At 56.1% G+C, this 15,405-nt stretch overlaps 3 protein-coding genes across 4 annotated transcripts; 1 reads left to right on the top strand and 2 right to left on the bottom strand.

Moving 5' to 3' along the window:
* Positions 1–230: 230 nt before the first annotated feature.
* On the bottom strand, positions 231–7,524 carry APBA3 (amyloid beta precursor protein binding family A member 3). Of its 2 annotated transcripts, XM_068980264.1 has the most exons (11): positions 7,461–7,524; positions 5,843–6,436; positions 5,718–5,757; positions 2,649–2,794; positions 2,442–2,528; positions 2,176–2,337; positions 1,672–1,851; positions 1,346–1,558; positions 670–789; positions 441–581; positions 231–352 (listed from the first exon to the last, which is right to left on the bottom strand). In XM_068980264.1, exons 2-11 carry the CDS (start codon positions 6,407–6,409, stop codon positions 281–283), a joined length of 1,728 nt encoding a protein of 575 aa, XP_068836365.1. In that variant the 5' UTR covers positions 6,410–6,436; positions 7,461–7,524; the 3' UTR covers positions 231–280. The 2 variants fall into 2 exon arrangements, with proteins under 2 accessions (XP_068836365.1, XP_068836366.1); XM_068980265.1 differs by lacking the exon at positions 1,672–1,851.
* Positions 7,525–9,431: 1,907 nt separating this feature from the next.
* Positions 9,432–12,470, top strand: MRPL54 (mitochondrial ribosomal protein L54). The gene is made up of 3 exons (XM_068980821.1): positions 9,432–9,560; positions 10,240–10,405; positions 11,042–12,470. The coding sequence occupies exons 1-3, from the start codon at positions 9,443–9,445 to the stop codon at positions 11,172–11,174; spliced, it is 417 nt and encodes a 138-aa protein (XP_068836922.1). The 5' UTR covers positions 9,432–9,442; the 3' UTR covers positions 11,175–12,470.
* Positions 12,471–13,836: 1,366 nt separating this feature from the next.
* Positions 13,837–14,999, bottom strand: RAX2 (retina and anterior neural fold homeobox 2). Its single transcript, XM_068979358.1, has 2 exons — positions 14,784–14,999; positions 13,837–14,175 (listed from the first exon to the last, which is right to left on the bottom strand). The coding sequence occupies exons 1-2, from the start codon at positions 14,997–14,999 to the stop codon at positions 13,837–13,839; spliced, it is 555 nt and encodes a 184-aa protein (XP_068835459.1).
* Positions 15,000–15,405: the final 406 nt, after the last annotated feature.

The following is a 15,405-nucleotide window of genomic DNA, read 5'->3' as shown; positions in this document are numbered from 1 at the left end:
AACCTGCCTCCCTCCATCTGGTATTTAATAGAGTATTTTCACAGCACTGGCTTCTAGTGATTTCCTGGGACAAGGGGCCACAGTCAGTGTTGTCTTTCCTCTGTCGACCTCACAGACCCAGATCCGAGATTTTGCCCATTCAGCAAGCTTTAATTTTTTACATCAAAAAATAACATAGAGCCTGGAAACCTTGGGACCTTGGCCAGCCGAGGAGGTTCCGCGGACGGAGTTCCAGGGCCGGCAGGGGCTAAGGCACAGTGGTGGGGGTGAAGGTAGTCGATCACAGGTACACCGGCTGCTCCTGGCCTGTGAGCAGGCGGTAGGTGGCGGCGGGCATCGTCTTGATGTGGACCTGGGGTGAAGAGGAGGCCGAGGCTGGGGCTGGGCTCCTCCCACTAGACCATGCCCACAACTGGCTCCTCCCACAAGGCCCCACCCACCTCAATGTGGGCCTCTGTGAGCAGCTCGATGATGCGAGCGTGGGGTGTGGCCACCACACTGTGCCCATTGATCTCAATGATGCGGTGCCCCACGCGGACGCCCCCACGTTCAGCGATGCCACCCCGAAGGAGGCTGCAGATCTGGGGAGAGAGGAAGGGCCATGCTGCTCAGGGAGCCGGGATTGGGGCTGCCCCACCCCCTTCTCCGGTCCCTGGGCTGGGAGCTCACGATGCCGTCCTCCACGCAAAAGCCCAGCTGCTCACGGACGTGCGGCCGGCGGATGATGGCCGTGGTAACCGGAGGGCAGTGGACGATGCTGAGGGTCACCAGCGTCTGCGACTTCACTTCCTGTGCAGGACGGGGGCTGTTGGCCTGGCTGGACCTCCACGGAGGGGTCGTGGGTGGGGTGCTGCCAGACTTCCAGTCAAACTGCAACCTCCTGGACCTCAGTTTATCCACTCATAAAATGGAAGCTGTAGATTCTACAAGAACTCTTGAGAAGTGATTAAGAACCCAGACCAGAGCTGGGCAGCCTAATAGAGCTGTGGCACCTCTCATCTCCCTGGGCTTCAGTTATGGTCAAAAGCGAGGTTCTAGCAGTGCCCACAGGACAGGGCTACAGACAGTAACACGGAATGGACCGTGTCAGTCCTGCCCTTCTGGCCTGGCCAGGTCCCTCCCCATCTCTGGGCCTAGGTTGCCCCGTTTGGGCAACAAGGTTCAAGACTCAACACCCTTGCTGCCTCGTGGCAGAGTCAAGGCTGTCTGCATTCCATCCTGCTCTGGCACCAGCAGGGTGTTCCTGGGCTTCTCCTCTCTGAGCCTCGGTTTCCGTAAGTGCCTGGGAGCCACGTGGGGGTGGGGCAGAGTGGGCCTCGCAGGCTCTCCACCCTGGAGCACTCACCCGGACGGCAGCCTGACAGGCGGCCAGGGGCAGCCCCACCAGGCTGGTCCCGTTGATGGCAGTGATGCGGTCGCCGATGCTGAGGGCCCCCGAGCGCTCAGCGGGGCCCCCATGCAGCAGGTTGGCAATGACAGCGGTGGGCAGCAGGGAGCCCCAGCCCGACTCCACCAGGGCCACACCCAGACCCTCACCCCGGCGTTTCTCGATGAACACCTGTGGGGCCACGGGTAGCACTTGAGGGAAGCTTAGAAGAGGTGGGAGGAATGGGGTGAGAGGGTTCTTCAGGTCCACTTGGTGGGCTGGGGTGAGGGGGCCTGGTTGCTCACCTCCCTGCAGTTTTCGCTGTTGGAGAAGTGGTCGAGGTCCCCATTGTGGAGGTGGCCGGGACCCATGGCCCCCTGGCTCTGCTGGGTGCCCACCTGGCTGGGGTCAATCCCACTTTCCCGCAGGAACTGACTGTAAGCCACGGCAAAGGCCTGGCCGATGGCCTGAGCGATGAGCTGGGCCTGTGGGGTGGGCGGCAATTCTCTGGGGGTCCCGCCTATCTCCTTCAGGTCCCCCACCAATACACTGATATTCCCAGAGCTGGCCTTTGTACCCCCAAGTGGGACTGCCTCCCAAGCCTCTGCCTGAGAATCTAGGGGAGGGGAGGGCTTGTGGAGGCGGCTGCCAGTCTCCATGTCTTACAGGAAGGCTGGGGATGCATGGCTTGGGGCCCAGAGCAGGGTGGGGATGGAAGAACGTAAGGGTGACAGGGTGGGGCTCTGCTGGAGGGGAGGGGCCCAAGCAGTACCCCCTCGCCCCCAGGACACCCAGAGCCCGCTGCTCACGTCCTCCGACTGGAAAACATGGCAGATCATCTTATAGAGGCGGCGGCTGTGGGGCTGGGCTGCTGGCCTCTGGGCCAGGCGCCGCCGGGCCATGAGAACCAGTGTGCTGCCGATGTCGGCGATGTACGAGATGGTCTGCAGGGCGTGGTCCATCATGGCCTCCTGGCGGGAGTGGGGAGAGTGAGCTGGGTGGCCTACAGGAGGCTTGCTCGGCCCTGTCCTTGGTGGAGCCCCCCATGCCCCAGAGGCCAGGCCCGACCCAGTACCTGGGAGTCGGTCATCAGGACCTTGACCCTCTTGGTGGAGACGAACAGGTCCACCTCCGTCATGGGCTGAGTCTCTCCATCGGGGGCCTGTGGGGAGCAGGGTGGGGCGTGGAGACCCCCAAAGACCCAGACTCTGACGCCCCAGGCTCAGGGGGTCTCGGAGAAGCCTGCCTGCCTGCCCATCCACCCACCAGCCCAGGGCTTCACCTTCACACGGTCCATAGCCTCCTGGGCCTGCGCCATGCGCGTGCTGGGGGGTGGGTTCCGCTCGGACACCAGCTGGGTGGAGCCCAGGTACTTGGCCCCAAATATGACACCGTCTAGGAGGTCTTCGTGGTCGCAGGGGCCGGATACTGAGGGTGACAGCAGAGGTGGGTCAGCCCCCTAGAACCCCCGCCAGCCTCATCCACCCCTATGGGCTCCTCCCAGAGTCCTGGATGGTCTGGAAACACAAAGTTCTGCTCTGCGGCTCAGCACCTGGAGCCACACAGGTCCACCCATTCTGGGGTCCCAAAGCCATTCCATCAGCCAGAGCCATGGACCAGAGGCTTGATCCTCATAGATGGAGAGCCCCCCGTCCATCTAGAGCCTGGTCTGCCCAGGGCGCAAGAACTCTCAGGCAGAGCACGCAGTTTCAGGAGCAGGCTGTGGGTCTAGAACCATGGCCAGACCCAAAAACAGCTCTAGTGCCCACAGACGCCTCCACCCTGTGTTTCTGGAATTCCAGGAATCAGGCTAGAACCAGACAGCATCACTCTTATTTCTAAGACATGTGACATCCTAGAACCGTGGTCAACTCCGCTGGATAGTTCAGGAATCCCAATCAATCTAGAAACAGTTAGGTATGCCCGCTGTTCTAGAATTCTCTCCAATCAGCCTAGGACCATAGCTCAACTCCATGGGCATAGAACTGCGCAGAATACAAACAGCCAACTGTCCACATAGCTCAAACTCTCATTCTATCGAGAACCCCAGGGGCTCCTGATCCACAAGTATAGAACTCCCTGACAGGTCTCAAACCACGGAATTCTGCCAGGGATTCTAGAAACCTAGAATCAGATTTCTCCACTCTATGATTCCAGAACTTCTTAATCGAGATAGCACTGGGGGGACTTTCCCTGGTGGTCCAAGGCTAAGACCCCATCTTCCCAATGCAGGGGCCCTGGTTTGATCCCTGGTCAGGCAACTAGATCTCACATGCTGAAACTAAAGATCCCACCTGCTGCAACTAAGAGGTGGTGCAGCCAAATAAATAAACAATTTTAAAAACAGAGAGCATCCAGAAGCCCTTCCATGGGTTCTACAATCCCCACCGTGATTCACAACTGCAGGTGTACCTGGAAATTCTAATGATCTGAACAGTCCGGAAACAAACAACTTGGCTCATAGTTCTAGAACCCCCCAACCCAGCCCAGAACCTCAAAAAGCTTTGCCCACACGGCTCTAGAATTCCCTGAGTAACCTAGAGCCAGACAGGAGTGCCAGTGATTCTAGAATATTCTAACCAATAGCTATTGCTTTTTTGGAGAACCACAGATGTAGGCCCCAGGGAACGAAACCACACACCCATGAACTCAAACGTCAGCCAGTTCTGTCCTTTTGTCCTGCATGAGCTCAGCATTCCAGGACAACAGACAACTCTGCTCTGGGGTTTCAGAGATGCACCATCCACTAGGGTATACTGGCACAGGCCGGCGTTGTGCACTTGAAATGCAGCTGGTTTGGACTGAGACATGCTGCAAGTGTAAAATGTGACACTGGATTTTGAAACCCTCATATTACAAAATAATAATTATAAGATGTTAATTGTACATTGAAATAACATTTTAAATATGTTGGGTTAACTTTAAAGTTAATTTTTTCCAGTAGTCATATATGGATGTGAGAACTGGGCCATAAAAAAGGCTGAGCGCTGAAGAATTCATGCCTTCGAACTGTGGTGTGGGAGGACTTTTGAGAGTCTCTTGGACTGCAAGGAGATCAAACCAGTCAATCCTAAAGGAAATCAACCCTGAATATTCACTGGAAGGACTGATGCTGAAGTTGAAGCTCCCATACTTTGGCTACCTGATGGGAAGAGCCGACACATGTGAAAAGACCCCAATGCTGGGAAAGATCGAGGGCAACAGGAAGAGGGGGTGACAGAGGATGAGATGGTTGGGCGGCATCACCGACTCAACGGACATGAGTTTGAGTGAACTCTGGGAAATAGTGAAGAACGGGGAAGCCTGGCATGTTGCAGTCTATGGGGTCACAAACAGTTGGATGTGACTCAGCGACTGAACAACAACAAATTAATTTTGAGTGGTTTTTTAATGTGGATAACTAAGAAATTTCAAGTGATATGTGGCTAGAATTGTACTTCTCCTGTATAGCTCTAGAACTTTCTGACGACTCTACAACTGGACAGCCCTGCCCAGTTCTAGAACAGCTCCTAATGGTCTAGAAATCAGAGATAAATTCTATTTACTCCATGGTTCTAGACTGCTCAGTCAGGGGAAAACTCGACAGCTCTGCTCATCATTCCAAAACGCCCTAAGCAGCCCAGGTCACATTTAACCAGAGGCAAAATGCCAGGTTCTGGAACTTGCTAGGTCAATCATAGCTCCATGACTTTAGAACCTTCTTGGAACTACAAGTCCAAACCAGCGTCCTTTCCCATGATTACAGAACTTGTCCTTTGACCTAGAGCCTCAGGCAGCATGGGGGGAGAATATTCTTGAACATTCCAGGTGGCCAGAACAGTACTTCTCATGCCTTGAGGGCAGACAGGCAAACTCTTCTGCAAAAGGCCAAACAGTAATTATTTTTCCTACGGTCTCTGATGCAACTACTCAACCTGGCCTGTGGCAACATGAAGGCTGAGACAGACAACACTTGAATGAATGGGCTTGAGTTTGTCCTGATAAAACTTTATTTGTGGATACTGAAATTTGAATTGCCTATCATTTTCACCCATCAAGAAATACTTTTAAATTTTTTTCAACCATTTAAAAATGCAGAAGCCATCTTAGCTCACCAGACACAGCAGAAGGGCCATGGATGGTAATGTGCCAACTCCTGCTCTAGAATCAAGTCCTACAATTTGCCAAGGCTGCCCTCCATTCCAGAACATTCTCAAGACTGTCTCTCTTCTCCTGGGTGTACAGAATCTACTCAAAACCAACCTCAGGGCCTCTCGAGAAGCCACTCCTCATGGGCTAACTTTGTGCCAGATTTTGGAAACTCAGGTTGGGCTGTTCTGAAACCCCTGAGCCCCTGGGGCGGGACACTCACCCTCCTGGAGGGCAGGGTAGGAAGCCAGGGTCTTGGGTCTCTGGAAGAAGACAGAAGAGGGGCAGGCCTGAGTCCTCCTGTTTGGCTCCCAACAGTGGAGGCCTGGGGGGTGGGGTGGGCTCTACCTGGACACTGGTAGGTGGCTCCTCAGGAGTGACCAGAGGTGAGGTCTCCAGCCAGGGTTCTGGGGAGCTATTGGAGCTCCTGTCCTCATCCTGCTCGGCGGAGGCTCCCTCCGTCCACTCCTGGAGGCCAGTGTCCTCCTCTGGGTCCTCGGGGGGCTGTAACAGGCGAGGAGCAGGGTCTGGAGGAGGTTTCTGGGAAGGAGGGCCCTCATCTTGCTGCAACAGATTCAGCAAGTCTTCCCGATCAGCCTCAGCGGACAAGAGCCCATGGGCGTCAGCCATGTCCTGCGGGGCCAGGCCATGGCCGGTGGCAATGTGCAGGGGGCACGGGGGTCCATCCGGGGACAGGCCCACCAGGTCACCCGGCAGAGTTTCAAACTGTTGCACCAGGTCCTGAATATTTAGCCCATCAAGTTCCATCTGACTCAGGCTGCTGGAGCCTCCTGGTGTGGGGTCCCACTGTCGATCACGGGTGAGGTCCTGAGAAGGCAAAAGTGTGTCCCTGGGCTCTTCCAAGTCCATGGCTGGAGGTCCTGGAGGGGGCTGGGAGGCTGTCAGGAATTCCATGCCTGGACCCTGGGCTCAAGCCAGCATCTGAAAAGGAGAATCAAAAATGAGATTTTCTGGGCTTCCCTGATGGCTCAGTGGTGAAGAATCAGCCTGTCAATGCGGGAGACATGGGTTTCGATCCCCAATCTGGGAAGATCCCACATGCCATGGAGTAACTGAGCCCAGTGAACCACACTACTGAGTCTGTGCTCTAGAGCCCAGGAGCCGCAACTACCGGAGCCCCTGCACTGTAGAGCCCAAGCCACCACAATGAGAAGCCCATGCACCTCAGCTCAAGAGCAGCCCCAACTCTCCACAACCAGAGAAAAGCCCATGCAGTAACGAACACCCAAAGCACACCAAAAAAAAAAAAACCACACACACACACAAAGATGAGATTTTCCAGCTGCCAACTTGGTACTAGGATCTAGCCTGGTAAATGTTCATAGAGAACACATAATTTAATCCCCACTATACCCCGCAAGGAAGATTCTGCCATGATCCTCATTTTACAGGGGAGGAAATCGAGGTGTAGAATCAGCAGTTGTAAGGCAGTGGCTTCCTGGGCTCCAAACCCCAGGGGATTAACCTGTGTGCGTCTCCCCAGACCTCCCCCTCCCACCCATGGACCCTGTACACCCCAGCCCTGATTCTTCCAAGTGTTCCTTCCCCAGCATGTGGGACCCAGAGACACACTCTGACTACACAGACCCGACAGGTGTAGGTACCCGATACCCAGGGACTCAAGACCTCAGTCCAAGACTTCAGATCCAGAACTTCAGACTAAATACTAGAGTTCCAAAATGCCAGAAAGCAGAGTCACCTCAAAAGCTCCAATGCCACATTCAAGATCAACCCCAGACTCAGACCTGGACCTCAGACCCAGCCTGAAGACACAAACTGGAGCTTAAAGCTGAGAGTTAAGACCCTAGTCCTCTCGTAGACCCCAGACTCAAGACTTCAGACCCGTGACTTCAGATGCTGGCTCCAGACCTCTCTATGACCCTCTGGGACACTCATTTACCAAACCGAGGTGGTCTCAACCCGCGGGGGCGCCGAAATCCCTAACCTGAGCTGGTACCGTGTTTCCAGGGACCGCCGCCTGCCAATTCCTGCCAATTCCGCCGCCGCCTGCCAGATCCGCGCAGCGATCCTGGATCACTGGGCATGCGCATTCCCGCTGGGCTTGCTGGGAAATGTAGTTCTCTTAGATAACCTCGCCCGCGCAGGAGTGCCAGATATGTGGATCACGAGTTCGAATCCATAGCTTTCATTTACTTGGCGTGAAAGCTCCGACAGGCTTCCGAGCCTATTTCCTCAACTGCAAAGTGCGGTTAAAAATCACTGCTTGACTGCTACCTCTTTGGTCATTATTCTAAGGGGTCGCAGATGGGAAGAAATGGGACTGGAAAAATACTAAAGGTGCATGAGAGATGGACTTTCCGACTGCAGGGGTGCCAAAAGCGGCACGGGGAACATATTGTACACAGGCTTTCGGCTTGGCGGAATGGCTCGGTTATGCTTAACTTTATTTCGCTGAGCTTCTGGCTTCCTCAGTTGTAAACTGGGGATAATAGTGCATGCGTGTGTGCTCAGTTGCTGAGTTGTGTTTGACTGCGACCCTATGGACTGTAGCTGGCCAGGCTCCTCTCTGTCCCTGGAATTTCCCAGACGAGAATACTGGAATGGGTTGCCATTTCCTTCTCTAGGGATCTTCCTGATGAACCTGCGTCTACTGGGTTGACAGGCCGGTTCTTTACTGCTGAGCCACTGCTGAGTGCTGCTGCTGCTGCTGCTAAGTTGCTTTGGTTGTGTTCGACTCCATGCGACCCCATAGACTGCAGCCCACCAGGCTCCCTCGTCCCTGGGATTCTCCAGGCAAGAACGCTGGAGTGGGTTGCCATTTCCTTCCCCAATGCATGAAAGTGAAAAGTGAAAGTGAAGTCGCTCAGTCGTGTCCGACTCCTAGCGACCCCATGGACTGCAGCCTACCAGTCTCCTCTGTCCACAGGATTTTCCAGGCCAGAGTACTGGAGTGGGTTGCCATTGCCTTCTCCAAGCCCACACCTACCTCCTAATTAAACGAAATCGAGCTGGTTGCAGATTTAGCAGTAGGGCTGGAAAATATCGAGTCTAATAAGTGTTAGCTTTCTTTACTTCTATGTTTTCAGTAATTTAGCTGCTGAGAAGAACCCAGTGTCAGAACCTAGAGAAATATTTCACTTTGAAAAGTTGATTTAAACGTACTTCTTTTTCTCTTGTGTGGATCTGCTTTGTGGAAAATTAATTGGCTTAGGATAACCAAACCCTTATTATCACCTGTTGCATGTTATGACTTTCGAAAGTTTGAGGGCCATTGGCTACATGGGTATAACTTATAGGGTGGTAGGACCTTTTAATGTAACGCTAACAAGTTTTCTCCCCCCTGATCGCCGAGCCTTTATGTTAGTTTTTAAATGCCATATGTAATCTGTGGTCCACAAAATTGGGAGCGAGGGACTTGAAACAGAACTGCTATAAATTTAAAGGATACATAATCCCCTATCCAAGGCTTCCCAGGTGGCGCTAGTAGTAGAGAATCCGCTTGCCAATGCAAGAGATGCAAGAGACCCAGGTTTGATCCCTGGGTTCAGGAAGGTGCCCTAGAGAAGGAAATACGCCAGTATTCGTGCTTGGAAAAATCACAGTTTTTCCCCCTCCCAAATAGAGGAGCCTGGTGGACTACAGTCCCTGAGGCCGCAGAGTTGGACCAGATTGAGCACACACAGTTGCTTGTTGAATGTATAAAAGTATGATATGTTGAATGTATAAAAGTGTGATACTCAAAGTAAGTGATAATAACTGGAGGGCAAGAGGTCAATGAAACATCCTTTGAAAGTCGCTTCTTCCCATAACTAGGGACAGCTATAAAAGTTTAAAGAAATCACAATAAAGATATGCCTACCGCTGGAGTACTGCATTTCCCATAAATCTCTAGGGGCCTACAACTCCCAACCCCTCGATCGCTGACGTCTTCCGGAAACGTGCACGTGCACGTTGCCAGCATAAGTCATGGCGGCTAGACGCCTCATCGGTGCTACCCGGAGCTGGGCCGGCTGGCGGGCCTGGGAGCTTCCGGACCCCGCGGGTTTTGTAAGACTACATGTACGCGATTATGCCAAGAGACCGGGTGAGCTGGCTTAAGAGAGAACAAAATGGGAACGGTAGGGACATTGGGGAGTTTGTAGTGCGCAAGCGCTAGTCGGGAGGCGCGTCCTAGTACGAGCGCGCAAGCGTAGAGGCAGCTAAGCTCGGCTTTTGCGCAGGCGCAGTGTGAGGTATCTAGAGTGAAGGTGGGCTCTCAGGCACAAGGTTGGGGGGAGTGTGGGTGTGTGTGTGGGGTGTGGGTGTGTGTGGGTGTGGGGGTGGGGGTGGGGGTGGGGGTGGGGATGTGTGTGTGTGTAGTGGTTAGGTGGAGAACTGGAACTTGGGTCCCTAGCAAATTACCACCGGAAATTCGGACCATATGGGCATCTAACTATTAAAGCCAAAACAAGATTTAATTTTTTTCCGGATGCATCCTTGCCTGATCTCCCTTGTTGAAAGGAGGGACTTGGCAAACGAAACGTGAGGTTTTAAAGACACACGACAGCCGGCGGACATTTTCTTCGTGAGATAAATAGAAGGAATGAAAATGGAATTGAAAAGGAATGAACTTAGTTACCGTGAATATCAATGTCATTTAATGCAGTGCCCGTGTCCCAGTTAAAATCATTTTGAGAACAGTACACGGGGTACAGCTGGGGCAGAAAGGGAAGGCAGGCCTCCCGAGGATGTAGCTGGGCTGACATGACTCTCCCCCACCGCAGTTTTTAAGGGGGGCAAAGGCGGCAAAGGTGCTGCAGTGGGAGAGACCCTGAAGGACCCCGAGGTGTGTACAGACCCAGTCCAGCTCACCACACACGCCATGGGTGTCAACATCTACAAGGAGGGCCAGGATGTGGTCCTGAAGCCGGATTCTGAGTACCCCGAGTGGTGAGTGGGTCAGGACTGGGTGAGGAGGGCCCTGCGGATCCCATCTGAGATTTCAGGAGGGCTTCCCTGGGGGGTTGGGGGTAAGTTAAGACCTGAGTGGATGGCCAGAGCTTCAGAGGCAGGTGGGAACAGCCAGTGCAAAGGCCCTGCACAGAACTGCACCTGGTTTGTACAGTGGATAGCAAGGAGCAAGGTGGAGGATAGGGGGAGACAGGCAGGAGCCTGGTGAAGCCTGGCTGTCGGGGGCTGCAGGGGGAATTCCGCTCTTGGCTCTGTGAGCAGTGGCAGGATGGGGAAGCCATCACCATGCACCCATCCTTCAAGCTGGTTAAGGTTTAGAAAGGTTCAGCGAGGGGGTGGGGGCCTTGCAGGCGGGCAGTGCAGCCCAGACAATGGCCAGGAGGCAGAAGGCTTGGCACGCGCCTACTTCAGATCCCAGGGCCACTGGGATGGGGCGCCCCCTGTTCCACAGCCCGGGAGCTGGCTCATGGTGGGGAGGGACTGCCCTGAGGTCAGCTGGCCACCAAGGGACCCGGTACTGCTGCAGCCTGTGCCCAAGGTGTCTGGGATGGTGTCGGGGAGCTGTGGGGAAGGGGGGCTGCTCTGTAACCCCGACTTCTGCCCGCTTCCCATCAGGCTGTTCCAGATGAACGTGGGCCCCCCCAAGAAGCTGGAGGAGCTGGACCCGGAGACCCGGGAGTACTGGCGGCTGCTCCGGAAACACAACATCTGGCGCCACAACCGGCTGAGCAAGAACCAGAAGTTCTAGCAGGGGAGGGCCAGAGCTCTCTAAAGGACCCTGACCCTCCAAGGACCTGGAGGAGACAGGACAGACTGGGGGCTGGCGGGGAGTTGGTACCTCCCCCAGCCTGCCCCCAGGACTTTTTATATTCTGGAGAAACAGACGTCTCTGAGAACGAAGAGAATTGCCCCCACAGTGAGACTGAATCAGGGGCCTGGGGGCCAATAAAGCCTTCTGGGGGCAATTGTCGGCAGGTCCCGGAAGCCGCTGAGTGTCCTGTGATACTGGGGTCAGGAGGGACTTGGGACAGGCAGTGGGGAGGTGGGCACCTCAGACCCAGTGGTTCCATGGCCCAGCCTCCACCCTCAGTGATTGCTGGGCATCTGCAGGTCCATGTTCACCTCCCAGCTTCGTTGAGCTTCTCACCCTGATTCCTGGAATTCCTAGCATTGCCCAAGAGGCCCCAGCCTCTGTCCTCGAGGGGGAGATTTTTTGAGCCAAGCTTCCCTGGATTGCAGTGGACTTGGACTCATACCCAAGGCACATCATCCAGAGCAGAAGAGAGTCTTCGTGAGCTTCAGGAATGGAAATGTCCAGGGCTAGGCATGGCTGGATCCAGGTGCTTCAGTATTCAGCTATGAGGTGCTCTCCCTCTCTGGGTCCTTTAAACTCCAGTGGGTAGGTCCTTTTATCCCTTGGGTAGGGGTGGCTCCAGGACTTCTGACTGACATCCCATACCCATTTCAGCAAACCCAGCCAGAAGGAAGGGACTTCTTTTTCCTTTCTGCCAGGGTCACAGGGGTTATCTTTGTTGGCCAGCCTACCCACCATCCTGTCCACCCCCACTGGTCCCCACCAGCTTAGAGGAGGCTGAAGGACACACACACGGTGCCAGGGCCCACTGCCAGTGGTACAGCCATGCCCTCTCCTGGGCAGGTACCTGGGTTTGGGGTGGCATACACTGCTTAGGGGGCTGGACCAGGGCTCTCTCACCCTCCAAACTCCTCCAGAGCTGGGCGGGTGAGGCGGGATAGGATCTCTGAGGCTAATTCTGTCTGGTCCCAGGGAAACAGCCTTCATCCTCTTAGGAGGACTCTGCCAAGCGGATTACCGCTCACCTGCCCTCCTGCAGCCCGCGCTCGGCGGGCGCATCATCCCAACCCTCCTGCGCGGGTCCCCACAGCTCTCACAGTGAAAACTGAAGTTGTAATGGCCACAGGCTTCCTGGCTGCTCCTCCAACACTGCAGTCGTGGTGCCCCCCGGGCCCTCTGCCCGGGTCTCTCCCCGGCCCCACCGCGTCCTCAGGGCTCGCTCTTTACCTCCAGACCTTGGCTCTGATGGTGCCGACCACCCTATTAAACTGCAGCCCTGCCACACGCTCCCGACTGCCCTTCCTGGCTTTATTTTTCTCCCAAGCACTTCACCACCAGCAGCTGTTGCACGTTTTGTTTATTTTTTAAGTTAGGGCTCTGGTCTCCCACTGGAGTGGTAGCTCCAGGAGGGCAGGGGTTTTTCTCTGCTTTGTTCACTGTTGTGTCCTCGCTGTGAGTTGGAACGGGTGGATGAATGATTGGGGGGATGGTTGGCCTCGCTGCCGCGGCGTAAACAACACAGAGGCCGTTGGGGTTCACATGAGGTGCCCTCTGAGATGGGAGGTGAGCAGGCCAGCTGAGAGCGGCCTGGAAGCGACATTTCTGGAATTTCCTAGCACCTGTGGTCACTTCCTGGCCAGAGCCTGGAGCGAGTGGGGTGCTGCCATGTTCCCCCCACCATACACTCTCCTGTCCTGACTCATTCCATCCCACAGGGAGGTCCCCTGACATGTGGACACTTGGGCCACACCCCCCCAGCCCAGCCAGCCTCCTTGTCCTGGAGCCCAGCTGAACCCCGGCAAGGGTGGCCATCATGCCTTTGTGAGCCCTGGGGGCACGTTGTCGGACAGAAGGAACGCTTGTCTTGCTACCAGGGCCCCAGCCCTGCCTCAGTGGGCTGGGAGATGTGATGGGGCCTGTGGTTGATGGGGAGACAAGTCACGCTCTGATAACGGGGGAGCAAAGATCGACTGTTCACCCAGTGTCAGCTGCTTCTACCTGGGAGCGCCCTGTTAGCGCACAGCCTGGGTCCTAGGTGCCTGGGGTGATGGAGTCAGGCAATGAGCTTAAAAAGAGCTCCACCCTCTACTGGCTCTGTGGCCTGAGGAAACTGGCTATCCTTCTCTGGGCCTCAGTTTCTTCCCCTGTAACATGGGGCTGATGGCCATGCCACCTTGGGGTAAAGTGATGGGCACGTTGGGAGCACACAGTGAAAGGGGGCAGCTGAATCTGAACTGCTGCAGCTATTACTTGTTATCTCTCAGGGCGGCCCTGCTGTTGAACAATTAGGAGCAGGCAGGAGGATTTAGAATCATCAACTCAGAATTAACATCCCTGTTGCTCCTGGTTACAGCCTTAGAGCCTTAAGAACTTCAGAACCCACCCCACACAGGCCCATTTGACAGATGGGGAGACAGGGGCACCAGCTTCCTGGAGACCAGGCCAGGGATGCCCACCCTGGCTGGGTGCCTCTGGCTGCCACCTTGAAGTCAATGCCAGTTAACCCTGCAAGGCAGGGGTAGGTGGTGGTGGGTGGGGGACTTGGTGTGGGTGGCCACGGACAGGCTGAGCAGGAGGGGCTGGGCAGGCACCAGGCTCAGGCTGACGGCCAGGCCCTGTCCAGAGCCTGCACGTGCTCCTTGGCCAGCAGCCGCAGGGAACCCTCCTCCAGGGTGAAGCCGTCCATGAAGGCTGGACTGAAGGCATGGGGCCCAAAGGAGCCCTGCAACCCTGGGCCCGAGCCCAGGAGGCACGGGAGGGCTGGCACAGCTGGGGGCCCTGGGCCCAGCCAGGGCTCCAGGGACAGTGGCATGGTGGGAGGGCGGGCAAAGGGCAGTGCTGGGGCCTCGGGGAGTCTTGGGGCTGCCACGGCTCCAGAGCCTGACTCCAGACGCTCCTGGCGGCGCCACTTGGCCCGGCGGTTCTGGAACCACACCTAGAGGTGGCAAGAGAGGTGCTCCCAAGTCAGAGGCGGCTGGTGGGCGCCAGGCAAGGCTGCTTTCCCTCCCTGGGCCTCCCAGCCCCTCGGTTCTGCCTGCTGTCTGACCTGATTCCTACCCCTTGCGATCCCAACATACATTGTTACCTACCCCGAGGAGATGGCTGTTCTGAGAGCAAGATCCTTGCCTCTTGGCCCCCATTAGGTCAGTCCCGAAGTCTTCAGAGTCCAGGTTCTCCTTGCCTTTCCCTTTGCCCAGGCCCCCCTCAGGCTCCTCAGCCTCCTCCCTGGTCTACCTTGGCTCTCAGCAAGAAGTTCCAGCCACTGAGTTTGGCATTTGAGGGGCTTCACCAGCTTTCTCTGCCTCCCCTTCCAGCCGCCTCAACACCTAGCTCAGTAGAAATGCCTCCAGTTTAACTCCTGCACATCTTTGCACTCATAGTTCTGGATGCCTAGAAAAATGCCCTTTCTCCTTTCTGGCTGGCACACTCCTACTCAAATGTCGAGGCTCCAGTGCCACATCCCCTCCCCTGGGAAGCCTTGCTCTGCCCTGGGAGGGTCCGCCCGGCGCCGGCTGCCTCCGAGGGTGGTCGGGGTGCCCTCACCTGCACGCGCACCTCGGGCAGGTGCACCTTGGCTGCCAGCTCCTCGCGGCTGTAAACATCCGGGTAGTGGGAGGCCTCGAACGCCCGCTCCAGCTGGTGCAACTGGTACGTGGTAAAGGTTGTGCGGTTCCTCCGGTGCTTCTTCTTGGGGGCCTCCTCTGCAGGCCCCGGCCCCCCACCCTCAGCCGCTGGCCCCTCACCCGGGCTCAGGAACATGGCTCCTCCTTGCCCCCACCTGGCCGGAAGGCAGCAGGACAGATGGCGGTGAGACAGGGGAGGGACAGTGGCTGGGGAGGGCGGGGTCGCCCCCCACCCCTTGCTGGATCTGGGGTCAGATATGGAGGGGCTTCTCCCTCCACTGGGTCCTGCATTCCCTCTGCCTCTCTGTGCGTCTCAGATGACCTCCCTGTCTCCACTTCCTTCTCTCTGATTATTTTTCTCTGTCTCTGCCTCTATTTCTCTTTCCTTCTGCGGCTCCCTGGCTCTCCCTTTGACTCTGTGGCCCCCAGGAAGGCAGGATCTGGGACACTGCCCTAAGGAACGCTTCCTCACCCCTCAGCTCTCTGCCCTGGGGGCCTGGCTGTGCTCCTACCTCCCACCCAGGCCCACCCGTGCCCACCTG

The sequence above is a fragment of the Capricornis sumatraensis genome, chromosome 9 (assembly GCF_032405125.1).
Source record: "Capricornis sumatraensis isolate serow.1 chromosome 9, serow.2, whole genome shotgun sequence".
Taxonomy (NCBI): domain Eukaryota; kingdom Metazoa; phylum Chordata; class Mammalia; order Artiodactyla; family Bovidae; genus Capricornis; species Capricornis sumatraensis.
This window is presented reverse-complemented; position numbering and strand designations above follow the sequence as displayed.